At 54.1% G+C, this 17,530-nt stretch overlaps 2 protein-coding genes across 5 annotated transcripts; both read left to right on the forward strand.

Moving 5' to 3' along the window:
* The first annotated feature begins 872 nt into the window (after positions 1 to 872).
* On the forward strand, positions 873 to 2,940 carry SIGMAR1 (sigma non-opioid intracellular receptor 1). 3 transcript variants are annotated; one of them, XM_033857918.2, is made up of 4 exons: positions 873 to 1,169; positions 1,295 to 1,495; positions 1,629 to 1,721; positions 2,311 to 2,536. In XM_033857918.2, the coding sequence occupies exons 1-4, from the start codon at positions 1,019 to 1,021 to the stop codon at positions 2,427 to 2,429; spliced, it is 564 nt and encodes a 187-aa protein (XP_033713809.1). In that variant the 5' UTR covers positions 873 to 1,018; the 3' UTR covers positions 2,430 to 2,536. The 3 variants fall into 3 exon arrangements, with proteins under 3 accessions (XP_033713809.1, XP_019795891.1, XP_004313228.2); XM_019940332.3 differs by lacking the exon at positions 2,311 to 2,536 and adding an exon at positions 2,771 to 2,940 and having other exon boundaries at positions 879 to 1,169; XM_004313180.3 differs by lacking the exon at positions 2,311 to 2,536 and adding an exon at positions 2,553 to 2,913 and having other exon boundaries at positions 883 to 1,169.
* An 830-nt stretch (positions 2,941 to 3,770) lies between these two features.
* ARID3C (AT-rich interaction domain 3C) lies at positions 3,771 to 17,232 on the forward strand. 2 transcript variants are annotated; one of them, XM_033857920.2, is made up of 7 exons: positions 3,771 to 10,861; positions 12,697 to 12,769; positions 14,560 to 14,743; positions 14,900 to 15,189; positions 15,751 to 15,933; positions 16,166 to 16,255; positions 16,714 to 17,232. In XM_033857920.2, the coding sequence occupies exons 1-7, from the start codon at positions 10,544 to 10,546 to the stop codon at positions 16,812 to 16,814; spliced, it is 1,239 nt and encodes a 412-aa protein (XP_033713811.1). In that variant the 5' UTR covers positions 3,771 to 10,543; the 3' UTR covers positions 16,815 to 17,232. The 2 variants fall into 2 exon arrangements, with proteins under 2 accessions (XP_033713811.1, XP_033713810.1); XM_033857919.2 differs by lacking the exon at positions 16,166 to 16,255.
* Positions 17,233 to 17,530: the final 298 nt, after the last annotated feature.

The raw sequence follows: 17,530 nt of genomic DNA on the forward strand, positions 1-17,530 counted from the left end.
CTTTATGTTTTATTGATATAACTAACACATATGACACCACATGCCAGACACTAATTGCTTTGTAAATATTAACTCATTTAGTCTTCATCACAATAAAGGTATGTACTTTTATTCATCCCATTTTACAGATGAGAAAACTGAGTCACAAAGAGTTTAAGTAACTTGCCCAAGATCACACAACCAGTAGGTGGCGGGAGCCAGGCTTTTAACACAGTCAGTCCTGTCCAGAGTGTCTTTCTTATCACAGCACTATGCTGCCTCTTTTCTCTTCTGTTTCTTTTCTGCTTCTCTTCCTTTTTCACTCCCTCCCCCCACAATCCCCGCCGCCGCCGATAACCTTCAGTTGGCTTACAAGGCCCTCCTCTCATATTTTGTACTTCAGAATAAAGAATGAATTGTTGGCCCCCGGAAGACCCCACGCTGTCTCTCCTTGGTGCCTTTGCTCTTGGAGTAGGTCTCACTGGCTCACTGGAATGCCCTTCCCATCGCTCTTAAAGACACTGCTCAGGTGTCACCGCCTCCAAAAGCCTTCCGTAACGTTCCCAAGTAGAAGAGCCTCCTTCCCACCTCCTGTGCTAGCAAAGGCGGGCCTTAACCATCACAAGTCCGGAAGGCCCTGCTTCCGGGTTGCCTGCTTCACCAGTCAGTGAGCCCAGGCGGGCCAGTCCATTCTGGGTCTCACCGCCACCCCCGCAACCCCAAGTAGAACGGCGCTAGGCGAGGCGTGCCTAGATACCCCAACGCCTGCAGCTAGGAGAGCTTGGCCCCGCCCCCTTTCCTGACGCGCGCGGCACCGCCCCGCCCTTCGGCGCACCCGGCTCTCCGAGAGATAATGGTTCGACCCGAGAGGCGGTGCCCCGGTGCCCTGGCAGTTCCGATTGGCCAGGGCGAGCCGTACCACGGCGGTGGCGGGGGAACGGGTCGTAGACGGCGCGCCAAGAGACACGGAGGCAGTGAGGGTCGCAGCCTTAGGCCCCCACCTCTCTCTGCGCTGCGCTGGGCCAGGCCGCCCTTTGGGATGCAGTGGGCCGTGGGCCGGCGGTGGGCGTGGGCCGCGCTGCTCCTGGCGGCCGCGGCTGTGCTGGCCCAGGTGGTCTGGCACTGGCTGGGCACTCAGAGCTTCGTCTTCCAGCATGAAGAGATCGCGCAGCTGGCTCGGCAGTACGCCGGTGAGGCGGCAGGTGGAGGGTAGGGGGCTGGGGAGGGCCGGGCGTAGCTGGAGGTTCCGGGGGCACCGTTCCCCAGTTCGTGACCGATGCTGGCCCTGACTTGGTTGTTCCTCTGCCCCCGCCAGGGCTGGACCACGAGCTGGCCTTCTCTCGGCTGATCGTGGAGCTGCGGCGCCTGCACCCAGGCCACGTGCTGCCCGACGAGGAGCTGCAGTGGGTGTTCGTGAACGCGGGAGGCTGGATGGGCGCCATGTGCCTTCTGCACGCCTCCCTGTCCGAGTACGTGCTGCTCTTCGGCACCGCCCTGGGCTCTAGCGGCCACTCGGGTCAGTGCTGGCGGCGGGCCGGACTGGGAGGCTGGGGCTGTACAAGGGCCCGTGCCCTCCTTCCTGATGTTCGGCCAGGCCGTCGAGTGGAGCAGATACCCTGATATTCAGTGTCCATTTGATTGTCTCTCAGGGCGCTATTGGGCTGAGATCTCGGATACCATCATCTCTGGCACCTTCCACCAGTGGAGAGAGGGCACTACCAAAAGCGAGGTCTTCTACCCAGGTGGGTAAGGTGGCTCTGTTAGAGAGGTGGGTCTCTTCATTCTTGGGTGCCTATAGTTGGAGGAAAGAGCCATGGCATGGAAAAGGGGTGCGTTGAAGGGCCCTCGTCCTAGTTCCTTTGCCCTCTAGTTAAGCCCCAGGTGGTTGGTTGAGGCAGGGTTCAGGGTCTCTGTTGCCTTCCTCTGTCAAATGGAAACAAAACATAACAGCTCCCTGTTAACCACGTCTGATTTTAATGATCCAGTATTCCAGCAGTTGTTGGGGAGATCAGAAATGCTCTCATGCCCCCAAAGACAAGGCAGACAGTTGTCTTCCCTCTTGCATATAATGAAACATTTGGACTTCTAAGTAAGTTTGAGTTTGAATATTACAAGCATATTACAAGTTACGACAAGCATATTACAAGTTACGAATATACAAGCATATTACAAGTTACGACATCGTAACTGAACAGGTACATTTCTCAGAAAGCCTGGCAGGTCTTATATTCACCTCTCCCTATCTAACAGGCCCAAGTTTAGCTAAACTTCTGCTTGACATGAGTTAGGCTTGGGAATGCAGACCTCCATGACTCCCAAACAATGGTGCAGGGCCAGGTGAAGCTTCCCCCAAGAGAGGACATGAGCCAGGTGATGCCACACAGGAAAGTTTAAGAGTGGCCACCTTAGCCTCGTACCCTTGCAGATGGGCAGCCAGGCCAGTGAGGTAAGGCTTTTCCTTTCCTGAAGCTCCCTCTCCATTCCCTACCCCTAGAGAGCCCACAGGCTAGGGAGGTGGTGGCAATGGGAGGGCAGGGCCAGGCTCTTCATGTGGGTGTTCCCTGTCCCCCCAGGGGAGACAGTGGTGCACGGGCCTGGTGAGGCAACGGCTGTGGAGTGGGGGCCAAACACATGGATGGTGGAGTACGGCCGGGGTGTCATCCCATCTACCCTGGCCTTCGCGCTGGCTGACACAATCTTCAGCACCCAGGACTTCCTCACCCTCTTCTATACTCTTCAAGCCTATGCCCGGGGCCTCCGGCTTGAACTCACCACCTACCTCTTTGGCCAGGACGCCTGACCAGCCAGGCCTGAAGGAGGACCTGTGGATGGACAGGAGCGGGCAGGCCTGCACACATCCACTTGCTGGAGCCCACGTGAAAAGACATGGACATACTCACAACATGCAGATACTGAGTTCCTGGTGTATGAGCAGGGACACACATGCATACAACCAAACATAGTCATGGGAACACATGGGACACACATTCAGATACTGAATCCTGTGTGTACGGCAGCATTACGCATTCACACCCATGCAGAGAGGGACCCCCACGTATACCAAAGGGGCCAGTCATGTTCGAGCACATATCCCACAAGCTCGACTCACTAACTCAGGCCTTTCCAGAGCTTCTCTGCCCCTAGTCAGGCTCTGGAGTTAGGGATGGGGGTGGCTATTACAAACTGCCTGGGTCTGACCCTTCAACCCAGCAGCCATTGGGGGGGATGAGGGAGAAGAGGAGCTGCCTGTGGAGGCTCCCTTCACCTGCAACTGTGATGCCCTTCCCCTTCATCTCCTTGTCCTCACCATATGCCTTACCCCATTCTGTTCCCCTGCTATGCAAGTACCCTCATGGCCTGTCCCCACCCTCGCAACCAAGTTAGCTGGAGAACCAGAAGAATGTGGCAAATGCTGAGGTTATACCTCCCTCCAGGGTATAATGGTGAGGCTGGCCTCAGCTGAGGGCCCAGTGCTGGGGTGAGGACCTAGACAGGTGGGCCCAGGTCCAAGGGGTTGCCGCTGGCCTAGAGAAAGCCTTTTCTGCACGCACACACACAGACACTACAGCTTCCAGACACTGCCTTTGCTGCATTCTCTGTCCATCTATCTGTGTCTGTCAATAAAGACCTGTTGAACAGTTTCATTTCTTTTCGTGTCTGAGCAGCAGGAGGACCTCTAACTCCTGGGGGCCTCAGGAAAGCCTCTCCCTTGTGTGATTCAGTTTATGACAGCAGCTTTTTACTGTATACTTTAGTGTTCCCAGGAATCACCTGGCAGGCTTGTTGACTCTACAGATTATTGTGCCCAATCCCCAGAGATCAGTTCTGGGTTGAGGCCTTGAGATCTGCATGTTTAATAAGATTCTCTCCACCAGGTTTGAATGCCACAATTTCAGGAATTCATGGCTGGGTGAGGTGGTGTGTGTCTTGCTCTTGGTCTCCTCTCTGCCAGTGCTGTTCTGGGCACAGTCCCGGGAGTCCTGCCCTGGATGACCACGGGGTGGCAGTGTGCAGCCACTTTTGGGCTGAAAGGCATAGTCACTCTCCAACTCCTTTTTTCTAGGTTTCCAGGGTATCATGTCCACGTCCACCCAGAGCAGTTCTTTCTCTCCAGTCTGCCTTTTCCAGGACCCCCCACTTCTGTGGAGGCTCCCGGGGCTGGGGAGCAGGCACACTATCTGGTGGTGTCTAAGGTAGTGGGGGGCTGGGGCTAGGATGAGGCCAGAGAGGTGCCTGAAGTACACACTCCCAAGGGTCCTGCACTTGCCTCACCCTCCTCCTGGCCCTGTTCTGAAGATGAGCAAGGCCCAGGCCTCTCACTTCTTAGGATTCTGTTATATTAAAAATGGAAGGAACATGATTATTAAAAAATGTACATTCTAAAAATTTGATATTCTAATGAGTAAAAATATAAAAGACTACATGTATAACCATCTGGAAGCAACATCAAAAGTCTAAATATGTGGCTCAGAATGAATGTGAGGCCCAGGCAAGGTGGCCATCCTGACACCTTACCACCACCACAGTGTTGGCCATGACAGGTCCTGTCTGGGGCCTCTCCGTTTGATCACAGGTTGCAAAGCCAAGCCTCAGGATTTCTCCCACCCTGTAACCCAGCTTTGCCTCTAGGCTTAGAGCCCCCACCTGTTACAGATGCCTCAGCTCCCTTTGTCATCCCTACCTTTCACATAGGACTAGGCTCCCAGGCCCCTCCCCATCTCTGTTGCTAAGTCCAGTGTTTATTTCTTCTCACTTTCATTTGACACAGTTACTCTTAAAAGACTCCTGTGGCTTACAGGACACTACTCTCTTCCTTCATTGCCTCCTTTGCTAGATCTGGCTCATTTCCTCAACCTCTCACTTCCCAGGTTTACACTGCTCTGAGGTGATCTCAACCATTTCATGACTTTAAATACCATCTAGGGAATTCCCTGGAGGTCCAATGGTTAGGACTGGATGCTTCCACTGCTGGGGCCCAGGTTCAATCCCTGGCCAGGGAACTAAGATCCCCACGGTGTGGCCATAAATAAATAGATAAATACCATCTATATGTCTATATACTAGTCTTACTGAGATACAATTGACATGTAAAATTTTATTAGTTTAAGGTATACAACATAATGATTTCATATATGTCTATATTGTGAAATGATTACCACAATAAGTTTAGTTAACATCCATCACCTCACATAGTTACAAAGCTTTTTCCTGTGATGAGCACTTTCAAGACCTGCTCTCTTAGCAACTTTCAGATATACGATATAGTATTGTTGACTATAGTCATTATGCTGTACGTTACATCCCCAGGACTTATTTATCTTAAAACTGGAAGTTTACCTTTTGACCACCTTCACCCATTTTCCCCCTGGCCCTGCCTCACCCCTGGCCTCTGGCAACCACCAATCTGTTCTCTGTTTCTGTGACTTGAGTCTTTTTGTTTGTTTGTTTTTATTTTTATTATTATTATTTTGTGTGTGTGTGTGTGGTACACGGGCCTCTCACTGTTGTGGCCTCTCCCGTCGAGCGCAGGCTCAGCGGCCATGGCTCACGGGCCCAGCCGCTCCGCGGCATATGGGATCCTCTCGGACCAGGGCACGAACCTGTGTCCCCTGCATTGGCAGGCGGACTCTCAACCACTGCGCCACCAGGGAAGCCCTGTTTGTTTGTTTTTAGATTCCACATATAAGTGAGAACATACAGCAGTTGTCTTTATCTGATTATTTCACTTAGCATAATGCCCTCAAGGATGAATGAATAAAGAAAATGTGGTATATATCTACAATGGAATATTATTCGGCCATGAAAAAGAAGGAAACCCTGCTATTTGCAACAACATGTTTCGATCTTGAGGACCATCTATGTATCTTATGCCTAATATTTTGTCTCAGTCTAAACCTCCTCTGAGCTCGATTCAGATATCTGACCACTTTCATCTCCACTTGACATCTCCACTTGGTCATCTAATTGGCATCTCAAACTTAAAGTGTTCAATGCGAACTGATTTCTCTCCCAATCCTGCACCTCCTGTAGTCTTTACTGCCTCAGTTAAGGGTACCTCCATTTACCCAGCTGCCTAGGCCAAAACACCTTGGAGTCATCTTGGATACCTCCCATTCTGTCACATTCTACATTCAAGACATCAACAGATCGTGTCTGGTTTATCTTCAAAGCATATTCAGAATCTAACCACTTCTTGCCACCCCCACTGCTATCACCCTGGTCCAAGCCAGCATCATCTCTTGCCTGGATTACTGCAAAGGCCTCCTAATTGAGCCTCATGCTTGCATCCCTTGTGGAGGGTTCTCCACACAACAGCCAGAGTCAGACTTTCAGTCTTTGCTCAGACATTTGCAATGCTTCCCATCTCATTCAGGCCTTTCACTGCCTCCAAGAACCTGCTCCAAGGTCTATGTTACCTCTGACCAAACATCCAACCGTTCACCTTGGCCATTGTGTTCTAGCCCAGTGGCCTCTTTGCTTTTCTTCTGACACATCACACTTCCACCTCAGGATATTTGCACCTGCTGTTCTCCTGACTGCATGGCTCTTCCTCCCCTCCTTCAGTTTCTGCTCAGCGAGTCCTTCCCTTAACATTTGGGTAATATCAGCCCTTCTGTGTTGGTTTTAAAATACCTCCAGGGGACATCCCTGGTGGCGCAGTGGTTAAGACTCCAAGTTCCCAATGCAGGGGGCCCAGGTTCGATGCCTGGTCAGGGAACTAGATCCCACATGCATGCTTCAACTAAGAGTTCACATGCCGCAACTAAGGAGCCAGCGAGCCGCAACTAAGGAGCCCACCTGCTGCAACTAAGACCCAGCACAACCAAATAAATAAATAAATAAAATGAAATACCTCCATACAATTTTTGATACTCTTCCTTTTAAGAAGTGAAGCCTAAGTCCGTTCCCCTTGAGTGCAGGCTGGACTTAGTTATGTACTTTTAACAATATATGGCAGAAGTGATGGTGTGAGACTTCTAAAACTAGGCCATAAAAAGCACTCTTCCCTCTTTAGTCACTCTCTCCGGGGGAAACCAACTGCCATGTTGGGAGGACACTCTGGTATGAGGTCCTCTCCCATGGAGAGGCCCACCTAGGGAGAACAGCCTCCTGCCAACAGAGCATGTGAGCAAAGTGGATCTTCCAGTCCCAGTCAAATCTTCAGATGACTGCAGCCCTAGCCAACATGTTTACTACAACCTCATGAAAGACACCACCACTCAGCTAAGCCACTCTCGAATTCCCTATCCACAGAATTGTGAAAACATAGATGTTTTTTCAAGCTTCTAAGTTTGAGTGTAATTTGTTGCACAGCAATAGGTAACTAATGGCACCCTTCCCTTTCTATTCCCCCCAACCCAGATTTATTTTTCTACATTTTACTTATCACCATGTGACACAATATACATTTCCCCCACTGGAATTATGCCATTATAATAAGGACTTTGTTTTATTTACTCCTGTGTCCAACAGTGCCTTGCATAAAGTAAGTGCTCAGTAAGTATGTGTTGGATTAATGGATGTCTAGGTCAGTCTGTCTGTCTCTGTGAGGTATAGGATCAGAGGGGGCTGTGTGTGGGTTTGAGACAGCCTTTCCTCTTCACAGATGGAGAGAGAGAGAAACCAGGTTCCAGTCAGGTTATTCCTTCCCCTTTGCCCTCCCCAGTTGTACCCTCCTGGCTCAGACCCCAAAGGTGAATTTACTATGCTTGATTGATTCTTTTCTTTTGGGAGTAGCGTCCAAGTCCCTTGCCCCTCTCCACCCCCTCCAAAGCAATCTCCAAACCCTCAACTGGAATGTCCCCAAGCCAGTTCCTACCTTTCCAACAGGAATCTTACCTTCATCTCTCTCCAGGCACTTTCTCTCTTCTGAGCAGCTAGGGAAGCTGGGTGGGGGGGCGCAGTGGGGAGGCAAGCTGAGCACAGGAGTTGCCTTGGAGAGGGATGGCAGCGGAGGAGGCTGGACTCTGCCCCAGGAGAACTTATACCACGCCAAGCTATGGGGGCAGGGGCATTGGATCTGAAGGTGGTTGGATCACCAATGCCTCTTGATGGAAGAGGGATCTGACTGGCTGTCAGACCTGAAATCTGAGCGGGTGGGCACTGGAGTGTGAGCAGGACTGAGCCTCAGTGTGGCTGGCCAGAGATGGGCCACAGAGAATGTGGACTTAGTGCCACAGTGGGAGCTGGGCTGGGGACAAGGGTGGAGGCTGGAGACAGAGCAGGGGGCTGTCACCCACCACAAGATCCTGGTGAGAAGAGCTGGTGGTCCAGACCAGGGCAAGCTGGGTCTGAGAGGAGCAGACTCATTGGGAGAGGGTTGGGGAGGAGGCAAAAGTTACCTCTGAATTTCTGCCCCCTAGAGGAATCTTGGCCCTGAGACCAGTGTGCCTCACTGGGTATGAATGAGGTCAGGTGGTGCTCCCTGGTGCTGAGTTTGATACAGCAGAGTTTCACACCTATGCCAGGTATCACTCCTACAGAGGCGTGTTGTTCACTCACACACTTGGCATCACCTCCCGGTGACTCTCAATGCTTTTAGTAGGTCGATTCCCTTCCGCACAGGAAGAAACTGGGGAACGGTTGAGGGTGCTTAAGAGGAGTGGGGTCCAGGGCTGCTGAGGAACAGCATCTCAGCATCTGGAGGATAACTGGGAGTAGGGTGGGCCTGGAGCAGTTGGCTAAAGGTGTCTGGAGCTAGAGATTGGGGAGTCATGCAAACATGGGTGGAGGATGTATGTGAAGATGGGCAAAATGCTGATCACTATTGAAATTCTGAGGATTGCCAGAGGTTCATTATATTATTCACTCTTCTTGGGTATATGTTTGAAAATTTCCATAATAGAACGTCAAATGAGCTAAAAGCCGTGTGGCTTTGTACCTGCAGGTGGTATGTGTGCCCTGCTGCTGGTGTGGAATGAGCTCAGAGACCTCTGAGTGTGTGGGTGCAGAAGTGAGTTCACCACCATGTACGCGTATTGTGCAAACTGCAGCGTGCGTGCAGTTGGGGACAGCACCTGGGCAGGGCAGGGGAGAAGCTTCTGTTCTGCCCAGGCCCTCCAGTCTCACCCCAGCACCCCACAGAGTGAGTCCCCTCAGATCACAGCCTGTCCAGGCCTTTGGCGCTGTAGTATTTATGTAACCAAGTATGTGAGATAGGGCGGCTGTGTACCTTGAACTTGTGACAGGGTGTGTTGGTGTGTGAACACGAATGTTTGTATGTGGATGCCGGGCACTGAGTAAGGGTGTGGGGACCCCCCCTCCCCCGACTTGTGAGGCTGGGAGGGGCCCTGCTCCGGAGTTCGGTGGTGGTGGACTCCTCACTCTCCTTTGCACGATTCCCAGCAGCACTCCAGCGCCCTCTCCCCCCCACCCCCGAATCTGGCTGTATGGAGGGTGGGAGACACCTGTTGGGGGGCTGAAAGCGTCAGAGCCCACCGGGGCCTCTTCCGCTGCGCCCCCGCCCGCCCTGCCCCTCGCGGGTCCCGCCCCCGCGGCCGCAGCCGGCGGAGCAGCAAGTGAGCGCCCCGCGGCCAGAGGAGCGCGCGACTGCAGGAGCGCACGGCAGGGGCCCCGCACAGGGAACCGAGCTGAGACAGGGGCCGCCCGACAGGCGGGCTGAGCGGAGGGAGCGCCGTGGAGACGCCGGGGGCAGCGGGCCGCGCCAGGCTGGTGAGTGTGGCCGCGGGGAGCCAGAGAGCGGGCGTGGAGACGCTGCTGTCCCCGTCCCGGGCTCTACCCCCGGCATCCTCTGTTCCCTCTCCTCCTCGGTTCTAGTCCTCTGCGTCTCTGCCCCGTCTCTCCGTCTGTTTTCCCTGTCTCTCTCCCTCTCTATTTACTGTCTTGCCCGGTCTCTATTTCTAATCTCTTTCTTCTGTCTCTGTCTCCTGCTGCGTCGGTCTTTGCCTGTTCTCTCTCAACTCCGGCCTCAGTATTTGTCTCCCTCTGCCTCTGTCTGTCTGTCAGTCTCCCTGGACTGCTTGTCACTCAGGTCTTTGATATTTATCTCTTGCTCCTCTATCTCTCTTACCTTCCCGGTCTCTCTACCGGATATCTCTATCAATCTCATCTCTCCCCGTCTCTGTTTCTCCATTCTTGTCTCTGTCTGATATTTCTGTCACCCTCCACCTTGGTCCCTCTCAGTCTCTTGTCTCTCGCCATCTCTCATTTCTATCCCCATATCTCCCTGTCATTGTCTCTCTCCCTCTCTGTTGGATCTCTCTCTCCTCCATCTCTCTCTGTTTCTTGGTCCCTGTCACCCTCTTTGATCTGCTCAGTCTCTACCTGTCCTCGGTCAACGTCTGTTTCTGTCTCTTTGGGTCTGGTCTCTGTCTCTCCTGCTCTTTTTACCTCTCTGTCCACCTCTGAGAAAGCTGTCTTTCTGTCTTTTTCCTTATGGCCCCCCTGCACTTCCCTGAATCCATAACCACCTCCCCTTGTGTTGGGGGCTTTGGGGGAGCGGGTGCAACACGCATAATTCTCTCCTCCACAGGCAGCCCTTTCCTCAGGGCAGCGCCTGGTGCCAGCCGGCCCACCAGTGGGGGGACTGCGCCTGGAAGCTGTAATGGAGGCCCTGCAGAGACAGCAGGCAGCCCGACTGGCCCAGGGGGTGGGGCCTTTGGCCCCTCCACGCCCACCACCACCACCGCCGCGGCCTTCCTTTCCTGGATCCCGGACCCTGCAGGCCCCTGACGGGGGCTTGGGGGAGGTTGGAGCTGAGGAAGAGGAGGATGCCCAAGAGGATGAGGAAGGAGAGGAAGCTGGCACAGAAGAGGAGGCAGCCGAGGAGAGCCACCCAGGGACCCGGGGCACCAGCTCACCTTCCAGCCAGCCCCCTGGACCTCATCCCCATGAGTGGACCTATGAGGAGCAGTTCAAGCAGGTAGGACCCTCTCAGTGTCAGGCCCTCCCCCTTCCTACTCTCTGGGCAAAAGCAGAGCAAGGTGATCAGTAGCCCCCCACCCCCACCCCACTGCGCTCTGCAGGATGGAAAGACAGAGACATAGAGACCTGGAGAGAGACAGTGGGAAGACTGAAGGCTAGACGGGGACTGGGAGGGAGAGACAGACATACTGAGACATGGAAAGAAGTGCGTAGGCACACACCGTGAGGTGCAGGAGACGCCCAGAAACATGGAGGCTGACAGACTGGAGGCTCTTGGTGAAGCTGGAAGGGAAAGTGGGAGGGGTGCAGGAGCCTTCAAGGATTCTGAGGGAGGGGGATCTGGGGATTCCAGTGCCAGCACTACCATACCTTCTCACACATCAAGTCACAAGGTCATATTCCAGTGACCAGTGGGGGTGTCCTGGGCTGTCTACTTCTGTCTTGGAAGTGGAATGGAGGTTGCCGCTCCTTTGGCAAGCTGATACCCACCTCATCTCTTCCTTGTCACATTCTCCCCACCCATGTCCTCTCCCTGGCCTGAGTTCTATGGGTGACAGTTCCCAGCCTGTGATGGCCACTACAGCCGCAGTGTGACTAAAGGGCTCCTGTACAGCTGGGAATGATAAGACCTTACTCACAGGGCCTTAATTTGAGGTACTTCATCCCTGCGGAACCCATCTGGATGTTATTCGAAGGCACTACTCTAGGCTGTCATTAAGAAGATGTTATGCAGGGCTGAGATTCTAGGTGTGCTATTCTGGTGGTGTTACTCGTAGGGTGTTGGTTTTGGGTATTTTCCAGAGGTGTTCATCTATGCTTAGACTCTGTGGTGTTAGTGTAAAACTGATAGTGTTACTCGGGGCTCTGTTACTCTGGAGATGTGACTCTAGCGACTGTTTCTCCTGGGTGTAATTCTGGGGATTATTACTTGGAGACTGTGTGTGTTTTTTGTGGGTATCCATTTAAGACGTAGGGCTCAGTTCTTGTGGGAGTGTAGATCTAAAGGTGCATCTTTGGGGTTTGTTACTCATGGGTGTTTTTTTGCTCTGAGAGTTCTTATTGGCAGGTGGAGTGTTACCTATGGGTGTTATGCAGGGACTGTCACTCTGGGTAAAAGACTCTGTTACTTTAGGGATTGTCCCTCCTGGGGGGTATTTGAGAGCTGATACTGGAAGTAGAGCTCCAGGTGACTGAGAATAGGTGGGATAACCCCTGGACCTTTCAAGTCCTGACCCTACAGATCCTGGGTGGTTCAGGGCCATTGCCTCTGTGGGGCAGCTTCTGTAGTGCAGGAAGCTGTTCCTGGAAGATATGTGGGCTGAGGGGCCCAAGGTTTCCATCCAGGAGCTTTTCTGAGCATCCACCTTGCCTGAGGGATGGGTTAGAGGCATCTCTGCCCCTCATCCCCACCCCTGGCACACAAACATGTGAACAGCAAGAAGCCCTTGCAGGTATGAATGAGTGAATGAGTGGCTCAGATATATCTTCGGTTTCCTCAATGTGGAACACAGCGCCAGCCTGACTTCCTCCCAGGGGCTCTGGAAGGCAGGCTAAGCCTCCGTAGCTTTCTCTCTTCCCCTACTTCCCAGATGGGTGGTTTGAGCTGCCCAGGGCACCACTGGCCAGTAGAGGGGTCTCTGTGTATCAGGAAAAAAAGTGCCCACACCTGCCCCCAGGGGAGAGAACCCAATGCTCTCTCAGGAAGTCTACATTTCAGAACTTACTTACCCCTTCAGCTGGGGATCCTTAATCTGGGGGTTGAAGTCCAAAGGGTCCCGGGGTGGGGTGGGGGCTGGGTAGCAGAGCTGGAAAATGACCTCAGTTTTTCCCCAGCTGTACGAGCTCGATGCAGACCCCAAGAGGAAAGAATTTCTGGATGACCTGTTTAGCTTCATGCAGAAGAGGGGTGAGTGGGTTGATGTAAGGGAAGGACCCCCACTTACCAGGCTTGAGGAAGGGAAACCCCAGGGTTTAGTCCTCAGTTTGGGTCCTCTTTGCAGAGGCCTGGGCTTGGCAGCATGTATCCTTTGGGCCCTCAACAGCGTCTTTAACCTCTGACCCTGCCCCCCTTCTCCACCCAGGGATTAATTAGTGGCCAGCCCACTGGCAGGTTAATGAGTGTGGGATCAATTGGGAGGGTGGGAGGGGGAACTGGCAGGAGGCTGGCCTGGGGTGGGGGGGGTTCCCAGAATTGGGGGAGTGGGATCGGAATGCCTTGGTCCTCTTCCAGCCTTGTCTCTCCTCAGTTTCCCCTTGCTTCAGGCAGGAAACACCCAAGGTGTTCTGCATCAGGAAGGACTGGAATTAGACTGAAGGGAGGACTTCTCAAGGGGTAGGCAGGGGCTGTGGAGGAGAAGGAATTCCTTTCCGGGAATCTCAGAGCCAGAAGTGAATGCAAGAAGGGTCCAGGAGGGGATCAGGCTGGGCGGCAGTCCATCACTTAGGCTTCTCCCCAGATTCATGGGTCGGAAGACTGACTCATTATCTCTCTCTACAAAGCTAATTAACTCACTCCACGAGTGCGGCCTGATAAGCTGCTAATTAACTGGCTTCACTGCCCCCCTCCCTTAGTGCAGCTGCTGGCCAAAGTCTCTCAGGCCCCCACCGCAGGCCCAGAACCCCTTTCGGGTCCCTTCCTAACCAGGAACCCTCCGTGGGGCTCCAGGTCCTTTGGCTCCCCAGAAAGGCCCGGTCATTCTGGTCCCAACGTCCCCTCCCTGCCCCTTCCTCCTGGTCTCCCCTCCACTGGGGGGTGGGGTAGGGTGGTCTCAGCAGATCCTAGCGCCCCCTTCCTCCCAGCTCTGCTTCCCTCAGGTCCCTGCCTTCCTCTGCTCCCTGTGCGGGGGGAGGGGATCCCGCGGGACCGATAATTTCCCCCCATTAATCAGGCCGCAGCTAATTGTTCGGGTCCAAAGGCGGCAGCGGAAGGGGACGGGATCGGTAAGGAATTAACTGGGGCCCATCGCTCAGCGCAGACAGGCCCCTTTGTCAGGACTGGCCGGCGGGGGCGGCGGGGACTGCGGAGTCGGCGAGCCGAGGCGGGGGTTGCTTCTTCTCCCACCCACCATCCTCCCGCCTCTGGCAGCCACCCCGGGCCGCTGCTTAGGGGAGTCTGGCTCTTCAGCACAGTCAGGAAGTCCTTCCTATGGTCTACCCCAGAGGCTGGCAAACTAAAGCCTGCGGGCCAAATCTAACAGCCCATGAGAAAAGAATGTTTTTCACATTTTTAAATAGTGAAAAAAATTAAAAGACGAATAACATTTCTGGACGTGTGAAATGCGAATTTCAGAGTCTGTAAATAAAGTTTTATTGGAACAGAGCCGCGTTCATTCCTTTAAATATCCTCTATAGCTGCTTTCAGGCTGCAGTTGCAGAGTGGATTAGTTCTGACAGACTGTTTGGCCTGCAAAGCCTAAAACATTTACCATCTATCTGGCCCTTTACAGAAGAAGTTTGCGAACCCCTGGTCTAGCCTCCCACCCTTCCTACTACAATGGAGGCCTTGGGGGCTCTGTGGGCTCTGCCTGCAATCCCACCTCCCCATCCCTCCCTGTTCCCCGCCTTTCTTGACGGTCCCGCCCTGTACCTGGGGCTCACCCAGGCAGGTCCAGGCAGCCGACTCCTCGAGTCCCTGAGGATGCCCGCAGACAGGGTCTCCGTCTTAGTGTCCTGACTTTCTGCCAACCCCCCGACCAGGGACGCCAGTGAACCGTGTGCCCATCATGGCGAAGCAGGTGCTGGACCTGTACGCGCTGTTTCGCCTGGTGACGGCCAAGGGCGGTCTGGTGGAAGTCATCAACCGCAAGGTGTGGCGGGAGGTAACGCGCGGCCTCAGCTTGCCCACCACCATCACGTCGGCCGCCTTCACTCTACGCACCCAGTGAGGCCAAGCGCGCGCGCGCGAGCGGTGGGAGCAAGGCGCGGGAGCGGGGGTGGGGCGCGGGGCGCGGGGCGCGGAGGGCCCCGGGGGTTCGTGTCCGGGGGTGGGGCTTGATCAGCTGGGCCCAGCCTCCCACCCCACCCCGTCCGCCCTTAGGTACATGAAGTATCTGTACCCGTACGAGTGCGAGACGCGGGCGCTCAGCTCCCCGGGGGAGCTCCAGGCCGCCATCGACAGCAACCGGCGGGAAGGCCGTCGTCAAGCTTACACCAACGCCCCACTCTTCGGCTTGGCGGGGCAGTCCCCTTGGGGCACTCTTGGCCCCGCCTCGGGTTCCAGGCCTGCCCCTCCCGCGCCCACGCCCGGCCCCCGCACTGCTCGGGGCTCCGCCTCCGGCCTGCCGGCGCACGCCTGCGCGCAGCTGAGCCCGAGCCCCATTAAGAAAGGTGTGAGGGGAGAGCGGCTGAACTTTGAGGGTCTCGGAGACCTAGGGGGAGGCTGAGATATAGGGAACATTAAAACGTGGAAACTCTGAGGTGTGGGAGCATCGAAGTGTGGGGACAGTAAGGACTGACAGGGCACTGAGGTTTGGTGCATGCTTAGGTTTAGGGGTCCTGATGTTTGGGGTCAATGAAGCCTTGGGAGCTCTGGGTTATGGGTTACTGCGGTGTGGGCCTGAAGCTCAGGAAAAGGTACTTTATCCAGAGCAGCTTCATTCAACACCAGGGCTCCTATTTGCATGTGGTTTATGCCTCCTGTTTTTCCTGGCTTATTTAACAACCGAAAGCAAGGAAATCCCCCAAATTGTCTGGGACAAACCTAGTCAGATATATTGGCCTTCTGGGGCTCTCCAGCTTCAGAGCCTCTATTCGGAGACTGGAAGGGAGGGGAGATTGAACTTGGTGCTTGAGCTTGGATGACCTCCCTTGGTCCCAGGCCTGTGGGGAGAACCAGATGCAGAGACAGGGTTGGTTGGGTCAGGGGAGCTAAATGACCTGTCTTTTCAGAGGAGAGCAGAATTCCAACCCCTCGACTGGCACTGCCTGTGGGCCTAGCCTTTGGACCTGCACGTGAGAAGGTGGCACCAGAGGAGCCCCCAGAGAAGAGGGCTGTGCTGATGGGGCCCATGGACCCACCTCGACACGGCGCACCCCCCAGTTTCCTGCCCCGTGGCAAGGTTCCCTTGAGGGGTGAGGAGGGGCTTGTTGCTGAGAGGGCTTAGGGCCTGTACAATGAGGGAGGACAGACCCATCACCCCATAGGCATTGGAGGTGGGGCAGATAGATCCCTCAGTAGACAACTCTGTGATTACAGGTGTGGGGCGGAATTGGAATGGGGGCTCTCTATAGGGATGGAGGGGGGAGCTTGTAAGTCTGAAGTCTGATTCCCCAAAATGTGACTCCCCTGCCCCCTCCTGGACAGAAGAGCAATTGGATGGGCCTCTCAATCTGGCAGGCAGTGGTATCAGCAGTATCAACATGGCCCTAGAGATCAACGGGGTGGTCTACACTGGTATGGGTACTGCAGGCTGTCTATACTGGCATGAGGTCAGGGGTATTTACACTGGCATGGGGATTTTAGACTTTTTCTACTAGCATGAGGTTCAGAGATATCCAAACTTGCATGGGTAACATGGGGTTCAGGGGATTGCTACACTGGCATGGATTAAAGGGGGTGTCTACATGGCATGGGATCCAAGGCATGACCTCTCTGGCATGAATACCGTGGGATGTCTTGTCATGGGCCTATGTATCAGTGTAAATATTTCTTGTTTAGTTGTTGGAGCATATCTGTATTGGCACAGGAGTCTCTAACTGACTCGAGGGGCTTTTCGTCATTGGTTACGGCAGGGCTCTGTGTGTGGTGTTCTAGCAATCAGGACACTGACTTTTTTTTCCCCTCTTCTGTTTCTTTGCCTCGCCTTTTTCTGCTTGTGTTTTCCCTCTACCATCTCCTCACCCCTTTGCCAGGCGTCCTCTTTGCCCGTTGCCAGCCCGTGCCAGCTTCCCAGGGCCCAGCCAACCCTGCACCCCCACCCCTGATGGGGCCCCCTTCCAGCGCCTCACCCTGAGAGCTCACACCTGAAATTGAGAGTCCCAACCCCATTGCTGAGGGGGGGAGGAGACACTCCTCCAACCCATTCTTCCAAGGTGCCCATTCTAGGACCTGGGAATGGCCACTCCCCCCCTCAACCATGCCATGTGGACTTGAAGCCAAAGAGATTTCTTCTGATGTTACATCTACCTCATTGCAAAAGGAGGGCATCTCCTCCCTGGCCAACTCCAGCAGCATCTACCAAAGAGTTCTTCCCCCGGTAACCCCCATCATCTCCTCATGTGCTCCCTTGTGTCAATATCATCTCTAGGACTCCACCTCTTCAAGTCAGACCTGCTTCTCTTCAGGAGCCAGGTGAAGGGTTGAGTTGGGGTGTTGTGAAGATGTCCCTCAGGTCACATCTGCATAATAAAGCTGCGGTCCCTCCCTCTCCAGTGCCTCCTTTCCTTCTTGTTTGGGCCTGTGGGTCGGGGAGGAATTATGTGGTATGCACAGGCTGTGTTGGGCCAGGGGTTCTCAGAGAAGACAGAATAGCAAAGGCCATGAGTAGGAGAGCTCAGTCTCATGAATCAGACTGCCTGAGTTCAAATCCCGATTCTGCCACTACAATGTTGAGTGTCCTTGGCACGACACTTAATCGCTTGAACCTTAGAAGACTCCAACTTGAACCTTAGGAAGACTCACGGGGCTTCCTACTATTCTATGGGAATGGACCAATCTTAGAATAATGGG

This window comes from Tursiops truncatus, chromosome 6, assembly GCF_011762595.2.
Source record: "Tursiops truncatus isolate mTurTru1 chromosome 6, mTurTru1.mat.Y, whole genome shotgun sequence".
Taxonomy (NCBI): Eukaryota; Metazoa; Chordata; class Mammalia; order Artiodactyla; family Delphinidae; genus Tursiops; species Tursiops truncatus.